The sequence below is a fragment of the Pinus tabuliformis genome, chromosome 1_1 (genome assembly GCF_031772625.1).
Source record: "Pinus tabuliformis cultivar Carrire ecotype Pingquan chromosome 1_1, CPIR1, whole genome shotgun sequence".
Taxonomy (NCBI): Eukaryota; Viridiplantae; Streptophyta; class Pinopsida; order Pinales; family Pinaceae; genus Pinus; species Pinus tabuliformis.
Window position 1 is genome coordinate 59,686,684 of NC_142297.1, and position 22,798 is coordinate 59,709,481.

At 36.8% G+C, this 22,798-nt stretch overlaps 1 protein-coding gene across 1 annotated transcript in view; it reads left to right on the forward strand.

Moving 5' to 3' along the window:
• The window catches only part of LOC149211554 (uncharacterized), a 350,089-nt gene that overhangs the window by 142,198 nt on the left and 185,093 nt on the right, over positions 1 to 22,798 (forward strand). The window contains exons 15-16 of the mRNA XM_089388429.1: positions 16,845 to 16,936; positions 17,261 to 17,329. Coding sequence (XP_089244555.1) covers positions 16,845 to 16,936; positions 17,261 to 17,329 — 161 coding nt within the window. The remainder of the gene's footprint in view (positions 1 to 16,844; positions 16,937 to 17,260; positions 17,330 to 22,798) is intronic.

A 22,798-nucleotide genomic window follows, 5' to 3' on the forward strand; every position in this document is an offset into this window, starting at 1 on the left:
CCGCTGTTCTAAATTTGTACTTCCGAATTTATTGGAGAATTCATGCATAGAGTTGGAGGACCAGTTATGAGGATCCTTCCTTCAATTTGACTACAGATCGATTCACAGCTATAAATTTAGATAAAATGAGTTGGGAGCTTCAGTTTCTAATTGAGGCAAGGATGAGTTAGAGACAAGTTAACAGGTCAAACAAGTCAAGTTAGAGACAAGTTAACAAACAATTCAAGTTAGAGACAAGTTAGAGACAATCTAAACTTAGTTAACTAGTCAATCACAACCGCTGTTCTAAATTTGTACTTACGAATTTTAGCATCAATCGAGCCTATAAAGGAAGGATGAAGGCACAGATTTATTTGTTCTTGTATGCACGAGGTTTTGTGTGTGAGAGATCTTGTTGAGAGTGTGTACTTTAGAGCAGCCAATACGATCTGATAAGAAAGACTTTTTGCTGCCAGATTTGCACTAGGATTTAGGAGGTTTTTCCTAAATAATAGGGGTCAAGACTGCGCTAGGAAATAGGAGATCTCCTGCACAAGGGAAAAGGGCCCGGCAGGCCACAATGAAGAAGGATCAGGGGCTGATAGATTGCAAGGTCTGTCCAGGTAGTACAGCGTGAGCATCAAATTATTTATTTATCAGTGCGATAAATTGCCTTGTAAGAGATCAGATTGCTTAAAACTCCATCAATAAAAATTCTACAGCCTTGTAAGAGATCAGATTGCTTAAAACTCCATCAATAAAAATTCTACAGCAAGAAGGGTTTTCCTAGTTGGGTTTCCCAAGAAAAGTTTTGTGTCTTTTGTGTGACTGTGTTCTTTATCTCTGCATTTCATTTCGCTGCTTTGTCTATTGTTGAAAATTCTTTGTCTTGGTGAAAAGAGTTCAGTTCTAGATTGTTCATCATAGCAGTTGCCAAATTTTTTGTGAAAAATTTAACATGGTATCAGAGCAGAGATCCCCATGAAGATCAGCACACACAGATCAATTTTTGAGCTTTTTTTAAGCAGGCAGTTTGGTTAAGTTCTGGTCTAGTAGGATACCACTGTTCTGTGTGTTTTGACAATAAAAAACACAGCCTAGAAAATACCTGTAACACCTCAGATCCGAGACAAGTATAGGGACGAGATTTCTGTGTTTGGTGGAGCAGGGCTGAGGTACAGGAGTATTGGTACAGGAGACAGAAGCCTCTCTCAAGTGCAGATTGAAGGCCTGAGTTATCTCAGGCAAGAGCGAGGAGGATACAGGTTTGTGAGGACAAAGTAAAGGGCTGTCACAGTATGCTTCAGGTCTGAAGATTGGTCAGAGAGTTTGAGAAGTGTATCTACAACAAACTGAAGCTAGAAGGTATTTTTGATTCTAATGTTTTGTGGCAAGGTTACCTGGGTTTGGGAGTGAATTTTTTGGAAGCTCCTGGTTTGGGAGCGAATTTTTTGGAAGCTCCTGGTTTGGGAGCGAATCCCGGAGTGTTTTTTATAATCTATATATATATATATATATATATAATATTTTTTATATTTTGATGCATATATGTCAATAAAAACATGTAGAATGGTGAATTAGATATAAAAAGACATAGATTGAACAGCCACCAGGTCTTCAGGAAACAAACTCACACTGACAAATATCTTCACTCAAATTCCCACCACCATCCGAAGCAAAAAGTCGGTGTCATCAAAACCCTAGCTACCAGAGCTTCAAGAATCTTTGACCCTGAACATTTAGAAGAAGAACTTAACCATCTCTACAAGGTCTTTATAAACAATGGCTATCAGAAAAACATTATCCAAAAAATAATTAAAGAATCCACAACCAATACCCAAAAAAGAAAAACTCTAGAAAACCCTAGAATCTCCTTACCCTATATTAAAGGAACCACAGACAAAATTGCCAGAATTCTCACCAAGCATAACATTATGGTTGCCTTCACACCCCCTAACACCATCAAAAACATGCTAGATTCTGCCAAGGACCTAATAGACCCAAAAAATCACAAAGGAGTATACTCGGTTCCTTGCTCATGTGGCAAAATATATATAGGTGAAACAGGGAGATCCTTTGGCATTAGGTTAAAAGAACATATTAATGATATTTCAAGAAATAGGTTGGAAAAATCAGGTCTAGCTGAGCATGCATGTTCTTCCTCACACTATATTTGCATGGAACAAGCAAAATTAATTCACAAGGAAGACCATTATTTAAAAAGAAGGGTGAAAGAAGCAATTGAAATCGAAAAATCCTCCAATAACATGAATGGAGATGACAGACTAAAATTAATGAACACTTGGAAACCCCTATTAAATAAAATAAAAAAGCAATAAACAAAGATTTACACACATTCATTAAAAAAAATAAAAAAATAAAATAAAAAAATAAATAATTATTAATAAATAAACAAAATTATTTAATTAATAAATAGATAAATATAACCTATCATAGCTAGCTCCCTATCTAACTCTTTACACACATTCATTAAAAAAAATAAAAAAATAAAATAAATAAAAAAATAATTATTAATAAATAAACAAAATTATTTAATTAATAAATAGATAAATATAACCTATCATAGCTAGCTCCCTTTCTAACTCTCTTTTAAATAAAATTTAACAAGATCACATAATAAATTAATTAACATAAAAATTCAAAACTAACCTTTAAAATTATATACATTCTAGTAAAACAATTAACATATAGCTAAGGTTTAAATACATTCTAGTAAAAAAATTAACATATAGCTAATAATCTTAAACCGGTAATATAGATTTCAAAAAAAATTAAAAATAAAGTATAAAAATAATAATAATAATAATAATAATAATAAATAAATAAATAAATAAATAATATATATATATAGATAGATAAATAAACAATAATAAAATAAAATAAAACTAAATAAATAAATAACAATAATAAATATAAATAAAATAAATACTTATTTAAATAAATAAATAAAATAATTATTAATTAATTAATCATTTGTAAGCTGACTACAAAAGAAGACATCAAAAATATTTTTCAATAACTATTAATAAGCTCTGTAATTTCACGCTCTCTCTTCTCAAATACAAATCTCATTGCCCTGATGATGGACTCACTAAGCTAGTCCGAAACGTTGGTTTCAAAACTGTTCACAGGCTTTTCCACAAAAATAAAAATTCTAGCAACCTGTATGGACTCTCTCTTTAACATAATTACAATCATCTAGAAGTTTTAATCTTCATCAACCATGTCCACAAGTTAGTAACATAAGTTTTAATCTTCATCAACCATGTCCACAAGTTAGTAACATACAACATATTGAGTCTCATAAGTCATGATTCATCAATCTTAAAGTTTCAATATTTCAAAATTCAATATATAACATTTATCATTATTGATCACCAAAGTTGTACTTGTAAGCTAAGTGTAACCATTACAACAAATAATATCTAATATGAAATGAAGTGTTATAAAATGAAATGAAATGAAATAACTTTCAACTTTCACGAAGCATCATATTCATAATTCATTACCAATGAGTTATAATTTCCAACTTCAAACTTCAAACTTAAATTGCCATATATTTTTTACAAAAAATATCATAATAAATTTGTAAGAGTTAACAGTTTTCAAACCTACTAGAAACTAGAAAAGACAAGTAAATCTATTATCTATTGATAATGCTTGGGTCTCTTGCCGCCGTGAGAAATGTCTAATTTTTGAGTCTTGTTGGAAAATTAACATCTTTGTCATTAATATCACGCTCATTAATATAAGATAGAAAAAACATAGCATGTCAAGTCAAGATTTTGTTCGAGTGATGGTTACATTTTTATTAGGGTCATGATAGAGGAGTTCAACAACCAATGTCACTAACATCAAGGTACATAGAGATGTCACTAACATCAAGGTACATAGAGGGATTGGTGCTCTTCATTAAATAAGAGTTCCATACCCTAATACATGACAAAATCCAATGGAAACATTGCAATCCCCCCAATCTTGAAATCCTGAAAAACTGATAGTCTGCTGGATTTTGAATGAGATTTAAAATTCTAGGTTCTCCATATGAAATCCAATGAGGTTAGAACCACTCTCAAACATCTTGAGCCATTTCATGGTAATGTTAAAAATTTAAGTAAAAGGATGAAAATGAAGATTAAGGAGAATGTCACTTATACTTTAAGAATTTAACATTACCATGAATCGCGTATCAATATTGGCCCATAGGCTTGATAATTAGGCTGCCCCACTAAAAATTTATTTTTTTCTTTGAAAAAAATTGCATTTGGAATGTTACTACAAATATTTTTTTTGCAAAAAAGGCTAGGGAGCAAAAATTTCGCACCCATGCGGGAGCGATTTTGGGAGCGCACTCCCTGGTCAATCCCGAATCGCTCCCAAAAGGGAGCCGACTCGGGAGTGGGTTCGGGGGGGGGAGCCGCTCCCCCACAACCTTGTTTTGTGGAGAAGATTTTTGGTTGAATAGGTTTGTCCTAAAGTGTTTTTAGGGCAGTAGTTTGTGATATCCATAGGTGCAATTCTACTCAAGAAAACATGGAGCAAGGAGCCTAAAGTGTCTCAAGCAAAGAGGAGGAAGTATGTAGCAAATCCAAGTTGCTTGAACCAAGCAAGGTTATCTCTGTGCATCAGAGTTTGAAGAGAAAAGCAAAAAAGTTCCTTGGATAGCAGTATGGCGTTCCTCGGACTAAAGTCAGATCACAATCTAGAGGGAGCCCAAGCAAGGTTATCTCTGTGCATCAGAGTTTGAAGAGAAAAGCAAAAAAGTTCCTTGGATAGCAGTATGGCGTTCCTTGGACTAAAGTCAGATCACAATCTAGAGGGAGCCTCAAATTTCTGTGCATGGAAGGAGTGAATTACAATAGTGTTGGAGGATAATGGGGTGGGAGAATTTATCAAGAACGCTATACCACCACCATAATGTCCCCAACAGTTGGCCCAACATACTAAGAATGGCACCAAGGCAGAGAGGATCATTCTAGAGGGGTTCAAAGACCATATTATTTCTCATCTCCATGAGAAGAAGACACCATATGAGATGTTTCAAGCCATCTTACAACTCTATCAAGGGTCCAGTGATGCCAAGAAGCTAGCTCTCAAAGAGAAGCTAAGAAGTAGTATCTAGACAAGCAAGGATGAGCCCATCGTCACATATCGTTCAAAGTTCACTTAGGTTTGATATGAGCTAGGTGGTGTAGTCTGCAGGTGTGACTGTACCAAAAAGTGACCTTGTGAGTTTTGCATTACTAGGACTTCATAAGTCTTGGTATAGCTTCTAGGATGTAATAAGTGGTAGAGAAAATTTTCCTAGCTGGGAAAGGCTATGGGGTGACTTCATTCAGGAGGAAATTCGGATAGGGACCAAAGATGGTAGATCAACAAAGAGGGAGGACAAGGAGAACTTTTCCTTGGCAGGCAAAGGTAGTAGAGCCAAGGAGAGGGCAAGTCCAGTCAGAAGGGAAAGAAAGAAGGATCTAAGCAAGATCAAGAGCTTCCATTGCCATGAGTTTGGACACTATGCCACTAAGTGTCCTAATTGGAAGGAGGAGTCCAAGAAGGATCATGTAGCTGCATCAGCAGAGGTAGATGCATTTTCTGCCCAGTTTGAGAAAGATTTCTCGTTGATTGCTTGCATGGAAAACTCAACAGTCAGCAACATGTGGTATATTGATTCATGAGCATCCTTCCACATGACCAGGAACAAGAAGTATTTCAACTACCTAAAGGAGAAGGACATGCAATTTTATATCAAGCTAGGAGATGATGGTATGTATGTAGCTAGAGGAGTTGGTACTGTTAGTTTTCAAAGGGAGTCAGGGAATCCTCTCCATCTCAAAGATGTCCTCTATGTTCCAAGGCTTAGGCATAATCTCGTTTCGATAGCTACCCTTGAGGACAAAGGTTATGATGTCATCTTCAGTAGAGGTAAGGCTTACCATCAACTCTTAGCTTCCGGATGCAAGGAGCAAATAGGTGTAAGGAAGGAGAATCTGTGTACTTAATGTAGGTTGAGACAGGTGTAGTCTGGAGCAACAAGGAAAGAAGCTCTCAAAGTAGAGATGTGATGGTTGAGTGAGAGCAGGATAGAGCTCTCAAGATGGACCTCAGCTAGTAGCTCAGTTTGAGTCTCAGCTAGTTGGTAATCGGGCCTGTTACTACCTATGAAATCGGATTCGCTGGAAACCCCTGCGTGTTTGAATCCCATGAATCAGACACGATTCGTTGGGGATTCGAATCCTAGAATGGGACACTTTGTGTCCTAACGGGACACATGAATCCCGTACGTGTCCCGATTTTGGGATTCGAATCCCCAAAAAATGAAACCTGCGGGCTTAAAAAGGCGTTTTAGTCATTTACCATTTCTCTCTTTCAGTTTTGCATACATTGAGCTGTGGGCAAGGAGCTAAGGGTATGGAACATGGTGATGAGGACATTGATGCTGATTCTGATGATGACTATGAGGATTGTTGACTCATGAGTCATGGATACCTATTGCCTTGAGGCTTGTATACTTGTAGTTGTTTTATATTTTCTATTTCTATTTGCGATTGCACTACCTATGTAACACATTTTGATTTGATGACTTAATGAGAAAACTACAGTTGTCAGTGTCTTTATCTTACTATCTTGTAATTGTAAGTTGTCTTTCATTTATGAATCATGATTTATCATTTTATGTGATATGTATTTGAATTTTATATGTACTATGCATGCTAATTGCTATAATGTTACTAGCTTACTTTGTAAACAGTAAAACTAACATCTAGATGATCTATGTTTGAAATCAATGAGTTTGTATCATTAATGAGAATTTGTGTAAGAAATATCTAATTTTTAATATATATATATATATATATATATATATATAGATATATATATATATATATATATATATATATAACGAATCCTACGTGTCCTGTTCGAAGGGGTCAACGTGTCCGAATCCGACTCTCGAATTCCCGTGTTAGGTGACTTAGGTTACCGCTCAATTTAGCAAAGGTCTTAGGAGGGGTCCAAAGCACTGCTATTAGAATAGGTGGAAACAATGGGACAAGGACCCACTGTCACCTCAGTCTATGTCCCTTACTTTTTATGGACTTTCACTGATGGGAGGAGTCCCGATATGATGAAATCACTAGGGATAATAAGTCAATGTTAGGATATATAGTTATTCGTAGGGCCCATTCACAAGAGAGACTCAAATGATAAGATTGCTTGGTTTATAGGCAAGGTGAGGAGCTCTCTAAGAAAGGCTCAAGGGAGGCTTAGACCTAGGGGTTTGAGATATTTCTTAATGAAGAATGTCCTAGATGTAAGACTCCTTTAGAAACAAGGTTTCTAAGTGGCCGTGTGAGATAAGGAATGTTAGAGATATGGGAGGATCCTATAGTCAAGGGTCTAGGGTTTGGCAGTTGTTCAAATAAGAAGCTTCAATAAGAGAAAACTTACAAGGGGTTTTCCTCTCAAGAGTGGAGAGGTTTTGTCCCTAGTAGAGAGCCAAACTTTGTGTTCTTGTTATTTTGTTTTGGTAGCAGTTTGATGAAGTACACACATATACACCAATAAGAAGAAGAAGAAGAAGCATAAGCTAACAAGAAAGTAAATATACTCCACAAATTGTTATCAAGTAATGAAGAATCATTACTACACTACTTTGCCCTAGATTCTTCAACAAGGGGCACCCAAACAAGACCTAAGGTTTTGAGGTAATCTTCAACCAAATGTCTATGTCAAGTAGGGGTTAAAGAGGGATCAATCATAGATAAAATTCTATTGAGTTTTCAAGCACAATAGGCCCCTTGAAATGCCACTGACCTAAGGAGACCTTGGCCAAATGAATTTTGGGGTTAGGGCTTGATGTTTCAACTTTATCCAAAACCAACTGTGGGATTTCCTTTAAACATGGAGGGCTAGAAGGGAAGACACCAGCGCAATCCTCTACCAACTCGCACCTCAAATGGATGGGTATAAAGAAAATCGTGCGATGCCCTAGTTAGGTCGTCTAGGAAATTAGTTAGTTACAACTACCTCTCATGGAAGTGGTCATAGACGAATGACTTACTTAATGCAGTTGAATCCCAAAAAATGATATATAATCATTAATATTATCAAATGTCTTTAATATTTAATATTGTGTTTACATTTTGCCATTATCAAAGTGTGTTAAATAATAAATGTTGTGTTTACATTTTTACCATTATCAAAGTGTGTTAAATAATGTTGTGTTTATTATGTAAAAAATATTATATTAAATGTGGTGTTTGTAAGTTTTTTTAATATTAACTGCAAGAGAGATCTTGCGGCGGAGTTTGAGATGAAGGACATCGGCTTGATGCATTACTTTTTGGGTTTGGAGGTGTGGCAGGAGGAGGGGCATTTCTTCCTGGGGCAGGGGAAGTATATTGTGGACATCCTTAGCAGATTCCACATGGAGGATTGTAGACCCATGTCGACACCGATGATCACCAACTGGAAGAAGCTTCATGCTTCGGATTCCGAGTTGGTGGATCCCAAATTGTACAGGCAGCTGATTGGTTCCTTGATGTATTTGGTCAACACTAGACCAGATATCTGTTTTGCAGTCAACACGATGAGTCAGTTTATGTGTGAGCCTAGGAAGGTTCACTGGGTGGCTGCAAAACACATTTTGCGGTACTTGCAGGGGACAGTGGATTATGGTCTGGACTACAGGCAGGGAGATGGAGTGAGATTGGCAGGATACACTGATTCTGATTGGGCAGGTTGTGCTTCTGATAGGAAGAGAACTTCAGGGTGTTGTTTTGGGTTGGGTTCAGCAGTAGTGTCATGGTTCAGCCGGAAGCAGCAGTCAGTAGCACTGAGTTCAGCGGAAGCAGAGTATATGGCAGCCAGTCTAGCTAGTTGTGAGGCCATCTGGCTTCGCAAGATGTTGTTTGGCTTATTTGGTCAGCCGTTGAGACCTTCAGTGATTTACTATGATAATCAGAGTTGCATTAAACTCACGGAGAATCCAATATTTCATGACAGGTCAAAGCATATCGGGATCAGATATCATTTCATCAGAGACTATGTTCAGAAGGGAGTTGTGAAGCTTGAGTATATTTCCACTGATGAGCAGGTTGCAGATATCCTTACCAAAGCCTTACCACGGGGCAAGCATGTCTACTTCAGGGACAAGATGGGTGTGGTGAGGAACACCTTCCTCGGTAAGAGGGAGTGTTGAAATTTGGTACCGGAGGACAGGTGGTTCCCTTAGGCTTTGATCTTTGGCCTAGGGAAAAGTGTCCAAAATAATTTAATTTTTCTCCTAAAGTGACTTTATAATTTTATAAAGTTAAATCTAATTTAAAAGTGACTTTAAGTGATAAAGTTATTAAGTCTAATTTTAAAGTGACTTTTATAAAGTCAATGAAAAATTAGAAAGGAAAAGTGACTTTGGAAATAAATGACTAAGTGGGTCTTTATTAAAGTGGGGTGAATTAAAAAATAGAAAGTGAGATTTAAATGAGCATTTAATCTCAGCCATTGATCTAAATCTATTTCAGCCATTGGATTTAGAGATCACCCAAAAGTCACTTGGATCACCCAAAAGTCACTTGGAGTTATATTAAAGGAGGAAAAGGAGGAAAAAAGTCATTCATTCTTTCATGAGCAGATTGGGAGAAGGAGAGCAAGAGAGCAAAAGAGATTTCTGAGCAGGGAGGAGAAGGAGACAGCAGCTTGCCACACATTCCAAGGCAGCAGTTGAGCAGATTTGTATAGCTGATTTAGCACATAGTGAAAGGCAGATTTTTGCACAAAAATCGAGGAGCAGTTTGCTGATTTTTCTGCACACAAAACGGAGGCCGTACAACATTTATTGCTGTCCTGTTTGCTGTAATTTCCAGATTGCTGTGAGGCACGGGAAAGGAGATAAGTTGTAAATTTGCTTGCTGATTTTTTGCTGAATAATTCTCACTGTAAAAAGGCAATTTTCAGAAATAAAGAAGAGCTCTCAAACTGGTTTTCCCCAAGAGTTGTAGGGGGTTTTTCCAGGGTCAAGTTGACCAAAATTATCAGTGTTTTAATGTGTTTTAATGGCTGTTTTTGATTGCTGATTTTTAATTCTGCAATTTCCAGCATTCTGAAAAATTTCCAGAATTTGTGTTTTCAGCCACGAAACCGGATTCGTCCAAACCCCTGGACGAATCCCGAATCGGACGAATCGGACACGATTCTGTCCTGACACGTGTCATATTTCCATGACTCGTCGTGTCATATCCGGGTACGTCGTGTCATGAGCGAGTCAGCAAAAATGAAAAACGTGTCGCGATTTTGGAGAGGAGTCCTGGTTTCGGATTCGTTTTTCCGGCTGCTGTAGGTTTAAGTTCGCTGTTATAGTTCCCATTTGACCGCATTTGCAACCTTAACATCGATTTGGAGCGATTTGGAGCGAGTAACAGCGATTTGGAGCGCATTGCAATTTGCAGGTTTAAACTTTAAGGTTAGTTTGCTGAACGATTCACGCCTTATCAGTGATTCACTGATTCAAGATATAAATTTGCTGAACGATTCACGCCTTATCCGTTTCATTATCGACCTAAAATTTGTCAAACTCCTCCCACAAACAGCCACGGTGCCATTTTCCACAATATTTAACGGAATGACCGCATCTCCAGCCAATATTTAACTCTCTAACTGCTTTTACAGTTTACCTCATTTGACAGAAAGCAAATAAGTTTATAATTTTATCACTGTGCGATCCATTTCTGTGCGATCATAATATATATCATATATGGATTAGGATTATGAACCATAGTTAAATTAATAAATAGAGTATACGCCACGGCCCACTGTATACGCCACTAAGAAGCAGGCCGAATTCTAGAAAGGGTTTGGGGTTAAATTTTATTCTTTTGATGGATGGTTTTCACTGGGTCTGAGCAAGGCTTTTTCACTGGGATTATGAACAGAGTTTTGCACACCCTTTGGCATTTTTTTGACCTCTGTTGCAAAATATCTGAGGTTTAAATTGCCCCCCACAACTCGGATTTCTGAGGCACATTGAGCATCCTTAGAGCGAATTCTGGGCAAAGTCTTGGCCCTCTTTCCTTAAGTTTTTTCACTCTTTCACAGGGTCACACATCTGAGGTTTTTCTGTGGTTTTTTGGCCACCTCAGAGGCTGATTTTCAGCCCCCTCTGATGGTATATTTCTCTGAATTAGATGTAGGTCCTGAGGCCTAAATTTTGGCCCTAGAACAGAAGCAACACAGTGGCAAGCTGAGGCATCTATATAAGGCAACTTGGCTTGTCTTTCCAAGGCCTAACCCGACCTTATCTGAAGCAAGCTCTGAGATTTCATTGAACTTGATTCTTGTTCATTTCTTTTGCTGTTTGCATTTTAAAATTTTTACAGCAGTTTGACTGTTTGTTCAATTTTTTTACAGGTTGAGGTAACATGGCTCAATCAACGGCAGGGGCAGCAAGGAAGGGCAAGAATGTCATGGGTAGAGATGCTCTTCCTCCCCCAATATCATCAGAGTCTGCTGCAAGTAATCTTGAGGGAAGAGGAGTTAAAGACAATGAAAAATATCCATTGTGGAAATATGTCGCAAGAGAGGATGGGTCAAACAGCAAGGGAAAGGGAGGAGGCAATGTGCAATGGAAATGCAGCTTTTGTAACATTTCTTTCACAAGCACATATCACCGTGTGAGAGCACATTTGTTGGCTATACCTCGTAAGGGGATTGCAGCTTGTGAAGGTATTCCTAAACCAAAGAGAAAAGAATTGGTAAAGGAGGCCCATGTTGGTATGGAACATGTGGCACTGGCTTCAAAATCAAAAGTACCCAAGGGCAAGAATGAAGACCCCCTTCCATTTTTGAGGAAAGCCACCTCCAAATTTCCATTTGAGAGTTCTACTTCTACTGGGGGACAAGCATTAAAAAGAAGATCACTTGGTCCAATGGACAGGATTTTCCAAAAAGAGAGACGGGACGAGCTTGATCTCACCATTGCCTTCTTTTTCTATCAAAACTTCATATCATTTAATGTTGCACGTTCACCTTTATTTGTTGAGATGTGCCGAGCTCTAACTCAAGGGGCTCCAACAGGGTATGTGCCTCCTGGGTCAGAGAAGCTGAGAACCACATTGTTGACGAAGGCAAAAAAAGAGGTGCAAAAAATGCTCGAGCCTATTAAGGCATCATGGCCAACATCTGGGGTTAGCATTGTTTCTGATGGATGGACAGATCCAGCACGACACCCAATCATCAACTTCATGGTGTCTTCCTTGAATGGTCCAGTTTTCCTGAAAGCAGTGGATACACTTGGCGAATACAAGGATGCACAATTTATGGGTGAGTTATTTATTAGAGTTATTGAAGAGGTAGGTGTTGATTCTTGTGTGCAAATCATTACAGATAATGCACCTGTTTGCAAGGCGGCTGGCATGATTGTGGAAGCTAAATATCCACAAGTGTTTTGGACACCTTGCATTGTCCATTCATTGAACTTAGCACTGAAATCCATTGCTTCTGATGTGCTTTGGATTGGAAGCATTATTGAGGATGCAAGACATATCCGTAACTTTGTGCAAAATCATACAAATGCCCTCACTATCTACAAGGAGTACAACAATCTATCATTGTTGAAGATTGCTGATACACGGTTTGCATCTTCATTCATGATGTTGAAGAGGTTGAGGGAGGTCAAGACTGCTCTTGGGTCCATGGTTATTTCTGAGTTTTGGTCTTTTTGGAGAAAGACAGATCAGGCAGCCTCTAAAAGAGTGAAGGACACGGTACTAGATGATGCTTGGTGGGAGAGGGTAGATCTAATTATTCGGATCATGGACCCTATCATCTCTTTGCTTCGAGTTGCAGATACAGACAAACCCATCCTAGGAGAGGTTTATGAGGGATGGGATTCCATGATTGAGTCTGTGAGGAGCATTATTCTACAGAGTGAGTGCCCCCCGTATGAGACATCACCAGAGGCCTTCTGCGATACCATACATGATATTCTTGTCTGCAGATGGGACAAGAATTGTACACCTTTACATTGTTTGGCTCACTCATTGAACCCCAAATACTACAGCCATGAGTGGCTGAATGGTGGACCTTCCCGCAGATTCCCTCCTCACATGGATGGTGAAATCTCACAGGGGAGGAAAGAGGCGCTTCAGCGGATTTTTCAGGATAGTGCATTGCTTGCTGAGGTGGAGGATTCCTTTGCAGAGTTTTCCACTAGCACTGGTGGGTTTGCAGGTTATGATGTGATTAGAGACAGGGGCTTAAGAAGCCCTACTCTTGGTGGGCATATCATGGGGCAACAAGCCGTCCTCTTCAGCAGTTAGCCATGAGGCTCCTCTCTCAGGTGACTTCATCCTCTTGTTGCGAGAGGAATTGGAGCACATATGGGAATTTGCATACTGTGAAGAAGAACAGGCTTGAGCAGTCCAGGGCAGAGACAATGGTGTATGTGCACACCAACCTTCGTCTTATTTACAGGCAGAGGGAAGAGTGGTTGAGGGGAAAGACAAAGATGTGGGATGTCTTTCCTGAAGATATGGGTCTGGACACCACTGTTGAGTTGGCATTGGCCAACATGGATCTCGGTGATCCAGTGCTAGACCCTATTAGTTTTGATGACTCAACCTCCATACCAGCAGATGCAGAGGCGACTATGGATACAGGGGAGGAGGAGGATGCAGAGGAGAGCAGTGGGGACCATGATGATGGGGACAGTGATGCTGATTCTGATGCTGATTGATGGCTTGAGGGCCTGAGGCTTTTATACCTATAGAGTCTAGACTTATAGTTGTTTTATATTTTCTATTTCTATTTTCCATTGGCATTGCACCAACACTACCTATGTAACAGATTTTGATTTGATGACTTAATGAGAAAACTACAGTTGTCAGTGTGTTTATCTTACTATCTTAGTATCTTGTAGTTGTAAGTTGTCTTTCAGTTATGAATTATGAATCATGATTTAAATTTTTAATAGATTTATCATTTATCATTTATGTGACCAGTACCACTGACATTTATTTGAATTTTGTATGTACTATGCATGCTAATAGCTATAGATGAAGATCTATGTTTGAAATCAATAAATTTGTATCATTAATTAAAATTTGTGTAAGAAATATGCTAATAACTAATTTTTAAGATATATATATATATATATTTTAAATATATATATATATATATATATATTTTTTAATAAAATAATATATAACGTGTCCTAACCGTGTCTTGTTCCGGGGTCAGCGTTTCCCGAATCCGACACCACGAATCCCGAATCCTACGTGTCCCGAATCCTCGTGTCAGGTGACTTAGGTTTTCAGCAATATTTATTTTTTTCAGTCTGTTAAATGTATGGTTATGGGAATGGACATTTAACTACATGGGAGAAATAAGAAGAAACTGAAAACCGGGGTGGGAAAACAGAAATTTCTACACAATTGTCAATCTTCATGAGATCCAACAACAATGTTCGCTTCAGTTTTCACCCCCATCGAGGGCTTAGGATTAATTTTATTTTTGTCAGAAAAAATAATTAATTGACATTTGAGGGGATTAATTATTTTTTCCACCCTCAAATATTTTAGCCATGGTGTCTAACTATGAGAAACTATGCACAAAAATATTTTTTACGTAAGATTTTACATAATTCAACCCTCAAAGGGGGAATACCTGTTTGTTATAGACCCTCAATTAATTACCCAATTCTGCAACACAATACGATCTAGTAGACCAAGTAATTTGTAATAAAATAATTTAGCCAATTAGCTTAAATTATTCCCAAATCACTCTTACATAAAACTCGACCAATAGACTATGACTCACCTAAGACTTTGATGATAAATTCCATCATAGTTTTGGGGTGTGAGGTTGAGGGAAATTTTTTTTCAATCATCGGTGTTTAGAAACACAAATGAATCAATGAGACGAAAAACCTCCTAGGATGAAATTCGTCGTCAAAATAATAGGTTCACCTAGGTTGTTACATACATACACGATCTTACTAGCATCATTTACAATGGGTTTACAATGACTCAAAAACTGATGGTTGATGATTTGATCTTTTGAAAAATATGGTACACATGCATCCTTGGAATTTTGATAAAATGTGTGCAGCAAGACCAATATTATTCTGTACCCTAAAAAGACCTAAAAGACTTAAAAGCACGAACAACATGCTTTTGTCTCAAACTTGAGCATGAAACCCATACTCCAAAATAAAATATAATTTTTTTCTTTCTTTACAAAGAATATATATAATGTCATGATTACAATTACATCATAATGAAGATTGAACCTAGTTACAATTCTGAACAATGGGTCACCCACAAACCCATGATTATGGGTCAACCATACATCACCCTTGCCATCACCCTTGCCATTGAAGTCCATTTGCTATGCCATAGACTGTCAGTAACACATTTTGCCCACAAGCATTATAGGGTATCTCTATTCTTGAACCTTCATTCATCATGGTTATGGGTCACCCATAAGCCCATGGTTATGGGTCAACCACACAAAACCCTTGCCATTAAAGTCCATTTGCTAGGCCATGCACTGTCGATATCACAGTTGGCCCACAAGCATTATCAGATAACTCTATCGTTGGACCTTCGTTCATCATGGTTATGGGTCAACTAGACAAAACCCTTATCTTCATCGGCTCATATTCAACTAAGGCTTCTCAGGAGGGAACTTCACACAATGGTGACTATTACTTTCAAAGGGGGGAGGATTGATCTGATAAAAAGTGGCATCCACCCATCATATTGTAAGTCAAGCAGGCACGACCGATGTAATGGTTAAAAAAGTCTCTCTCATTTAATAAATTGTTGTCTTGAATGGTAACCTTTCCTTTCACATGTTGGGATGGATTCAATGCGTATTTGTTTTTCAATGTTTTTGTGATTAGTTTTCTTGCAGATATACATTTTTCCCTCCACTCTCAGCACTCATGGTTCCCAGATCTTAGCCCCCAAGATCTAGATCACCAGTGCAAGAAAAATCTCCTAACTTCCTAAGTGGCTATGTGAAAAAATTCACTCTAATCATACCTTGTGGCAATGCACCTATTTAAAAGCTAAACATATTTATATTTTTCTTTTTGGTGGTGTAATAGTTCAAAAACAATAATGATTATTTGTTTGACTAAATTATCGAAATTTGATTCAAACAACTCATGCCAAAAAAGGACATCGTATATTGGTTTACTCTTATTAACTTAAGAGGGAAAGAATGCAAAGCTTTTTATGAGGTGTTGTAGTTGTGCAAAAACAATAAATAGTTATCTTAAGAGGGCAAGGAATGCAAAGCTTTTTATGAGGTGTTGTAGTTGTTTAAAAATAATTAATGGTTATTTGCTTGATTTTCTTTTTATGAGGTATTGTAATTGTTTAAAATCAATGAATAGATAATTTCAGATGAAAAAGAATGCAAAGCTTTTTATGAGGTGTTTTAGTTGTTTAAAAACAATGAATGATTATTTGTTTGATTTTAATCAATAGAAAAAAAAAGTTCACTATATAGAAATTACAAGTTGATCTTCAATTACTAATTTAAGAGGACAAAGAATGCAAAGTTTGTTATGATTGTCATTGCATTTTTAGTGGAATGCATTTTGATTTATGGTACTCATGGCCATGCAATAGAAAGTGATAATATTTTGATCATGGTTGACTAGCATATTGATAGATAAGATTATCTTATAACCAGATCTTCGTATGAGACTAGCACTAATTCAGTTGTTGTTAGATCATTAAGTATATGATTCCATAGTTTTACATCAACATTGGACATTGGCATCCCTTTGAACTTGAATTTCTCATTGGATGCTAAATGAAAATATTTGTTGCTATCAGGTTGACACTAATGTTGGTAGGATTTGTGTGCGCCTTGGATGGGTGCCAATTGAGCCACTCCCTGAAAGTGTTCAAATTCATCTCCTAGAACAGTAAGTGAGATCATAGAAGTTTGATAATGAAGTATTTTTTTATTGCTTCCAAAGTATTTAAATGGAAATTGTTAGTATTGCAAATGATTACAACTTCAATCTTAGTGGTTGTGTCAAAACATAAATAATTGATCAATTTGTCAAATATAAACATATAGAATTATTGCACAATATTTGGTTTACAAAAATTTATTCCAACTTTACGGTTTCTAAAACATGAAAACATTTCATTTTTGTATATAGAATTATTGCACAATATTTGGTTTACAAAAAATTATTCCAACTTTATGGTTTCTAAAAGATGAAAACATTTCATTTTTGTAGGTATCCTGTTTTGGATTCCATCCAAAGATATTTATGGCCTCGATTATGTACTCTTGATCAACGAACACTGTAAGTTCTCTATCCTTTATTTTGTTTTTGAAAAATAAATATATAACTGCACCTAGAAGGCTAATTCAACACATAAAGCAAGAAATATATTGCTTGGAAATATGTGCTCTTAAATTAAATTAAAAATAATAATAATAAAGACAATAAAATGGCAAGTGAATAAAATTTATGATACTCTAGAAGTATGCTTCCCATACACAAAATTTAAATACTCTATTAAAATATTTACTATTCACTTTCCAATCATTGAAGCTTTCCACTTCTTTTGTTAAAGTGGAGAATATTTTTCCCTTTGAGTTAGATCACACTTTAAAAGTGGGGAGAATAATTAAGTATTGTAATAACTCGTAGAAAACAGATTATGTAATATAAACTTATTTGAATTTTCTTTATGGCCTCAATTTGTTTGTTAAAGTGGAGAATATATTTCCCTTTGAGTTAGATCACCATTCAAAAGTGGAGAGAATAATTAAGTATGATAACAACTCACAGGAAAACAAATTAATATAAACTTATTTGAATTTCCTTCATGGCCTCAATTGTTGAAAGGTGTTGCCATTGATGCCAACATCAATTCTTGAATGCTCTTAATATTTGTCTAGGATTACAATGATTGAAGCTCCAACCGTTAAGAAACCTTGGGAAGCCCTAGATGCCCCAAAATTGATGAGAATTTTGGATGGAAAGGTCATTGTGTTTGGACTTAGGATCACCGTCATCTCATTCTCCTCTTCACGCCAATTCCAATTGTAGGTGGTACGTCTTCTAACTCCTCACGATTGAGGAGATATGGTTGTTTGAAACTGAAACCTCATATTTTGGTTAAGGAACCCCAAAGGGGAGGTGCTACAAGCAATTTATTTTATTCAAGAAAATTAAAAATAAATGGGCTTAGTCAAAAGAAGAATTATTAAAGGGAAAAAGAAATAAAAATCAAATTTAAGTTGGCCCTAATGGTTTTGGGGTTTTTGGCTCCAAATTTAAAAATTCAAATTGAAATGTAAATTTAATTCCCTCCTGTTTTTGCTCAAGTTGACTCCATGAAAAAACCCCTCTCATGACTATAACAGCTTGAACTCATCTCAAAAAGCATGTATTCAACATCTAATCATTGGCATATCTTTGCATATCTTTGTGGTTGAGTGTAGTCAAGCAAATTTGAAGTAGGAAGCCGAAGTTCAAGAATGGTTTTTGAGTTAATTCTTGTTGTTTTGGGTTATGGCTCTTCGCTAGAATTATTTTGCAGCTATCCAATCTATTGAGGTTAATTTGAAATATATTTGAGACAAATTATGTAGGTCGTTGAGGCCATAATTTCAGTTCATCTCACATCATTCTAAAACTTAGTAGAAGCTTGTTTTGTAACCCTCGCATCTTTCAAGCAGATATCAACGGTTGTTCATAATCTTCAGTAGCACTTGCTCACTTGTTTCAAGTTCAGGCACAGTCTTATTAGACGATTCAAAATAAAATCTTATCATAGGTTATATAGTTAGAATAAAATAATTATTAATTTAAGATATTAAATTAATAATTATTGATGTAGAATTTTAATTATTAAATGTAGACATTTAGAATTAGAATATTGTCGTAAAAGATATGACTCTACAAATGTGTTGTATCTTAGGCTCTAATTTAGGAGAGTTGTTGGTAAATTGTTTGAAAGCTTTTATTGTAAATGGACACTTGTTATTTTATAAGTGATCCATAATTAGAGGGAGTTAGGACATTGAGCTTATAAATAGCTCATTACAAGAGTGTTGGCTTGTTCGGGTGTAAACTCTTGCAAAATTATTATGTAAATTCTTTTCTGATTAATAAAATTGTGTGTTTGAGGACACTTCTGCTATTATTGTGGTATCAAAGTTCTAGTAATGCAGCTGACGTGAGGAGGAGATTCCAGCTCTACAAGTTTTTGAAAAACTCCATTGAACTGGCCAGCAAATGATTGGTATGATAATTGTCCTTTTTTTCCTTCAAAAGGAAAAGAAATTATTATTTTATTGATTTTAGATTTTTAAATCTGAAAATCAATTTTTTTATTATTATCCAAATTTGCTCGTGTCTCGAATTTATGTTATCTGCTCCGCTTTAACACACTTTTTGGCCATGATAAGAATATCCTTACCCAACAGAACTGAGCCTGCAATTGTTGTTGCTACAAAAGTAATCGCATTGGTGACAGGCACTGCAAGGGAGATTGGGGTGTCCCCCAACATGAAAAAAACCCAACTGAAGTTGACAAATTAGCGATGAAGGGAATGGAGTATTGCCATACACATAGAAGACTGATCCAATGTTCTATATAATCAATTAACCATCCAAATCCGAACCTCCGTTTGGTTATCGCAAATTTATTTGCCGTCCCTGCAGGCCCCTTCCTGGCAGACTAGTGAATATCTCTCTCACCTTAACCATTCTTCGCGCATCCCCGCCTCGACAACGCCTCTGCGAATCTGCTGGATCTCCCTCGCCAGAGGTCTGCGGCACCAGCAAGCTCCATTGCTTTCTGACCTTCTGTCTACTAAAAGATCTAGGAAACATGTCGTAGAAGCGTGGATTTGACGGTGAATTTGGCACAGAAGATCTGAGAAGGATGGCCATGAAGCAACGTGAGCCAGCCAGCAAGCAGCCAGCGTGAAGCCAACAAAGCACGCAAGCTCGAGTGTCTCTATTGAGTTCTGAAAATCTTTCACATCACATAATCCTCCAACAGTTGCCATGGTCGCTGCCCCCTGCTGCTATGGATACCAATTGCAATCAAATGCAACACAAATATACTGAAAATAATTTGGGGATTTGGAGTTTGAATCTTCCAAAACTGGCGGCTTCATCTTGGGAGAGAGTGTGTGAAGAATAAGGACCAAAGGCCCTATACAGAGTAGAAGAGGTCTAGGATTCAAACCGCTACCTCGCCACCAGTGGCCTTCTTGCATACAACCTCATGTTTACAGCATTGGGAAAGTAAAGTAAAGTAAAGTTTTTTTGTAATGGAGAAATAAGGTGAGGTGGGATTTTTTATTTAAAATCTGTAAATTTGGGTTCATCACATTGTAACTCAAAGTAATTTTACTTTGAAGGGGGGTGACATTTTTTAATCGAGATTTGCAAGAGCATTGTGAAAGTCAAATTTCGAAAGTTACTTTGTAATAATTTGAGAAATTGACTAGAGCCAAGTGCAAAGCTCAGTCATTTTTCTCCTGTTTCAACGACTATACGAGGGTCAAGTCCAAACCCTGATAGATAGTTTTTGCATAGCGTGTTGTATGTTGTGTTGCCCATCTTAATATTTTTTTCTGAGCCTGATTCTTGGTGTAAAGCTTCAACACGACAATTTCAAAGTTGATTAATTTGTTTTCTAATTTCGACAACTTTGAAGGCACAAAATCTTTCAAAACATGGCAATGCCTCATCGAAAGCACTCTCATTTATAATGAACTTTGGCATGATATATGTGATGGTGATATTAAGCCAAATAAACCCACAGATGCAGCTGCACTAGCAAAATGGGAAGTTAAGAATGCCAAAGCATTAGCTCTCATTAAATCTTCTGTTAATGATGAAATGTATGTCCATATAGCAAATGCTATGAATTCATGGTCTGCTTTGCGAATTTTTAAAGACTTCTTTGATACTCAACTTGAATCAAAGAAATTTGATCTACAATTAAAATTGTTGCAACAAAAATTGACAGAAGGAGGTGATGTCCTTGAATACATCTCCAAACTTAAAAATATTAAGCAGGAAATCATTAATGCTGGTTTTCAAGCAGTAGATGATAGTTTTATGGTCACAATTTTAATTGCTGGACTTCCTTCTTCCTACACACATTTTTTGAAAACTCTACAATTAACTGGAAAGTTAGAGAAGCTAAAGTTTGATGAGCTCTGCGAAATGTTGACCCAACATGATAAAACCTTTGGGAAGAAGAAGAAAGTTGGTGAAGATGTTTTTTTCACAGAGGCCAGCACTAGTAAGTCATCAACTGACAGTTCTAGAAGTAGAGGTAGAGGGAATTTCAATCAGAATCAAGCAGCACATGATGTACAAAGTTGTGGTTGAAGCCAAAGCCGAGGAAACAACTTTAATAGTGGCAACAGTTCAGGTAGGAGTAATTCTCAAGGCAGAGGAAACAACCAAGGAAGAGGTTTTTTTTCAAGGAAGAGCTATTTTCAAGGAAGAGGAAATAATAATCAAGGTAGAGGACAACCTCAAAACAGAAGTCAAAGCAGAGGTAGAGGACAGTCTCCAGGAAGAGGAAGAGACTTAAGTCAAATTGTGTGTCGAAGATGTAACAAAGTTGGACATTATGCTAAAGATTGTCGAACTTCTATTGATAAAATCCCCAAGTTTCATCAGCACTCAACACAATTTGCAAATGATCAAGATGATGATAGTTCAGAATATGTCTTTACTTCTTCGTTGATAATTCAGAATATGTCCCATCATAAAAGTGATTATGAAGATGCTTGGATCTTGGATTCAGGGGCAACTCAGCACATGACTTGTCGACGTGACTTCTTTTGGAATTTTCAAGATTGCCAACTTAATTCCATCTTTCTTGCAGATGATACAAAACATACTCCTTATGGAAAAGGTGCAGTTAAAGTTTCTCTCCCTGGCATTGGAGAAAAAATGATTTCAAATGTATGGTATGTACCAACCTTTAAGAAAAATTTGTTATCTTTAGTCACGATTTGACAAGCAGGACATCAGGTAATTATGGAAGATGGCTTAGTTAAGATTAATTCAATCAAACAGAGCTTGCAAACTGTGATGACAGGTTATGAAGATGGAAAATTATTAAGGATGAAAGGGACAGTTATTCCAAGGCATTCTGACTTTGCAGGGGCAGTGACTACAGGAATTTCACCTATAAGATTGTGGCATGTAAGATATGGACATTTAAATTTTGATAGTCTTTCTCAATTGCAAAAACAAGGGATGGTTAAGGGACTTCCAACTTTCAAAAAGGAAAATGCAAAATGTGAAGCTTGCATTTATGGAAAACAAAGTCGAGAAAGTTTTCCAACAAGTTCATGGCGTGCAAACAGGCTGCTGCAACTAGTTCATAGTGATGTTTGTGGACCACTACAAACTTCATTCGGTGGTTGCAAATATTTCTTACTATTCATTGATGATTTTAGTAGAATGACTTGGGTTTATTTCTTGAAGCAAAAGTCAGAAGCATTTGAAAAGTTTAAAATTTTTCGCCAACTTGTTGAAAATGAAGTCAAAGAAAAGATAGGCACTCTCAAGACAGATAATGGGGGCAAATTCACTTCAAATGAACTCAAAACTTATTGTAGCGATAATGCCATATGAAGACATCTTACAAATGTTTACACTCCACAACAAAATGGACTAGTAGAAAGAATGAATCGTACCTTGTTAGGAATGGCAAGATCTATGTTAACTTTCAAAAAGTTAAGTCCAACATATTGGGCAGAAGCAATTCAGATAGTTGTC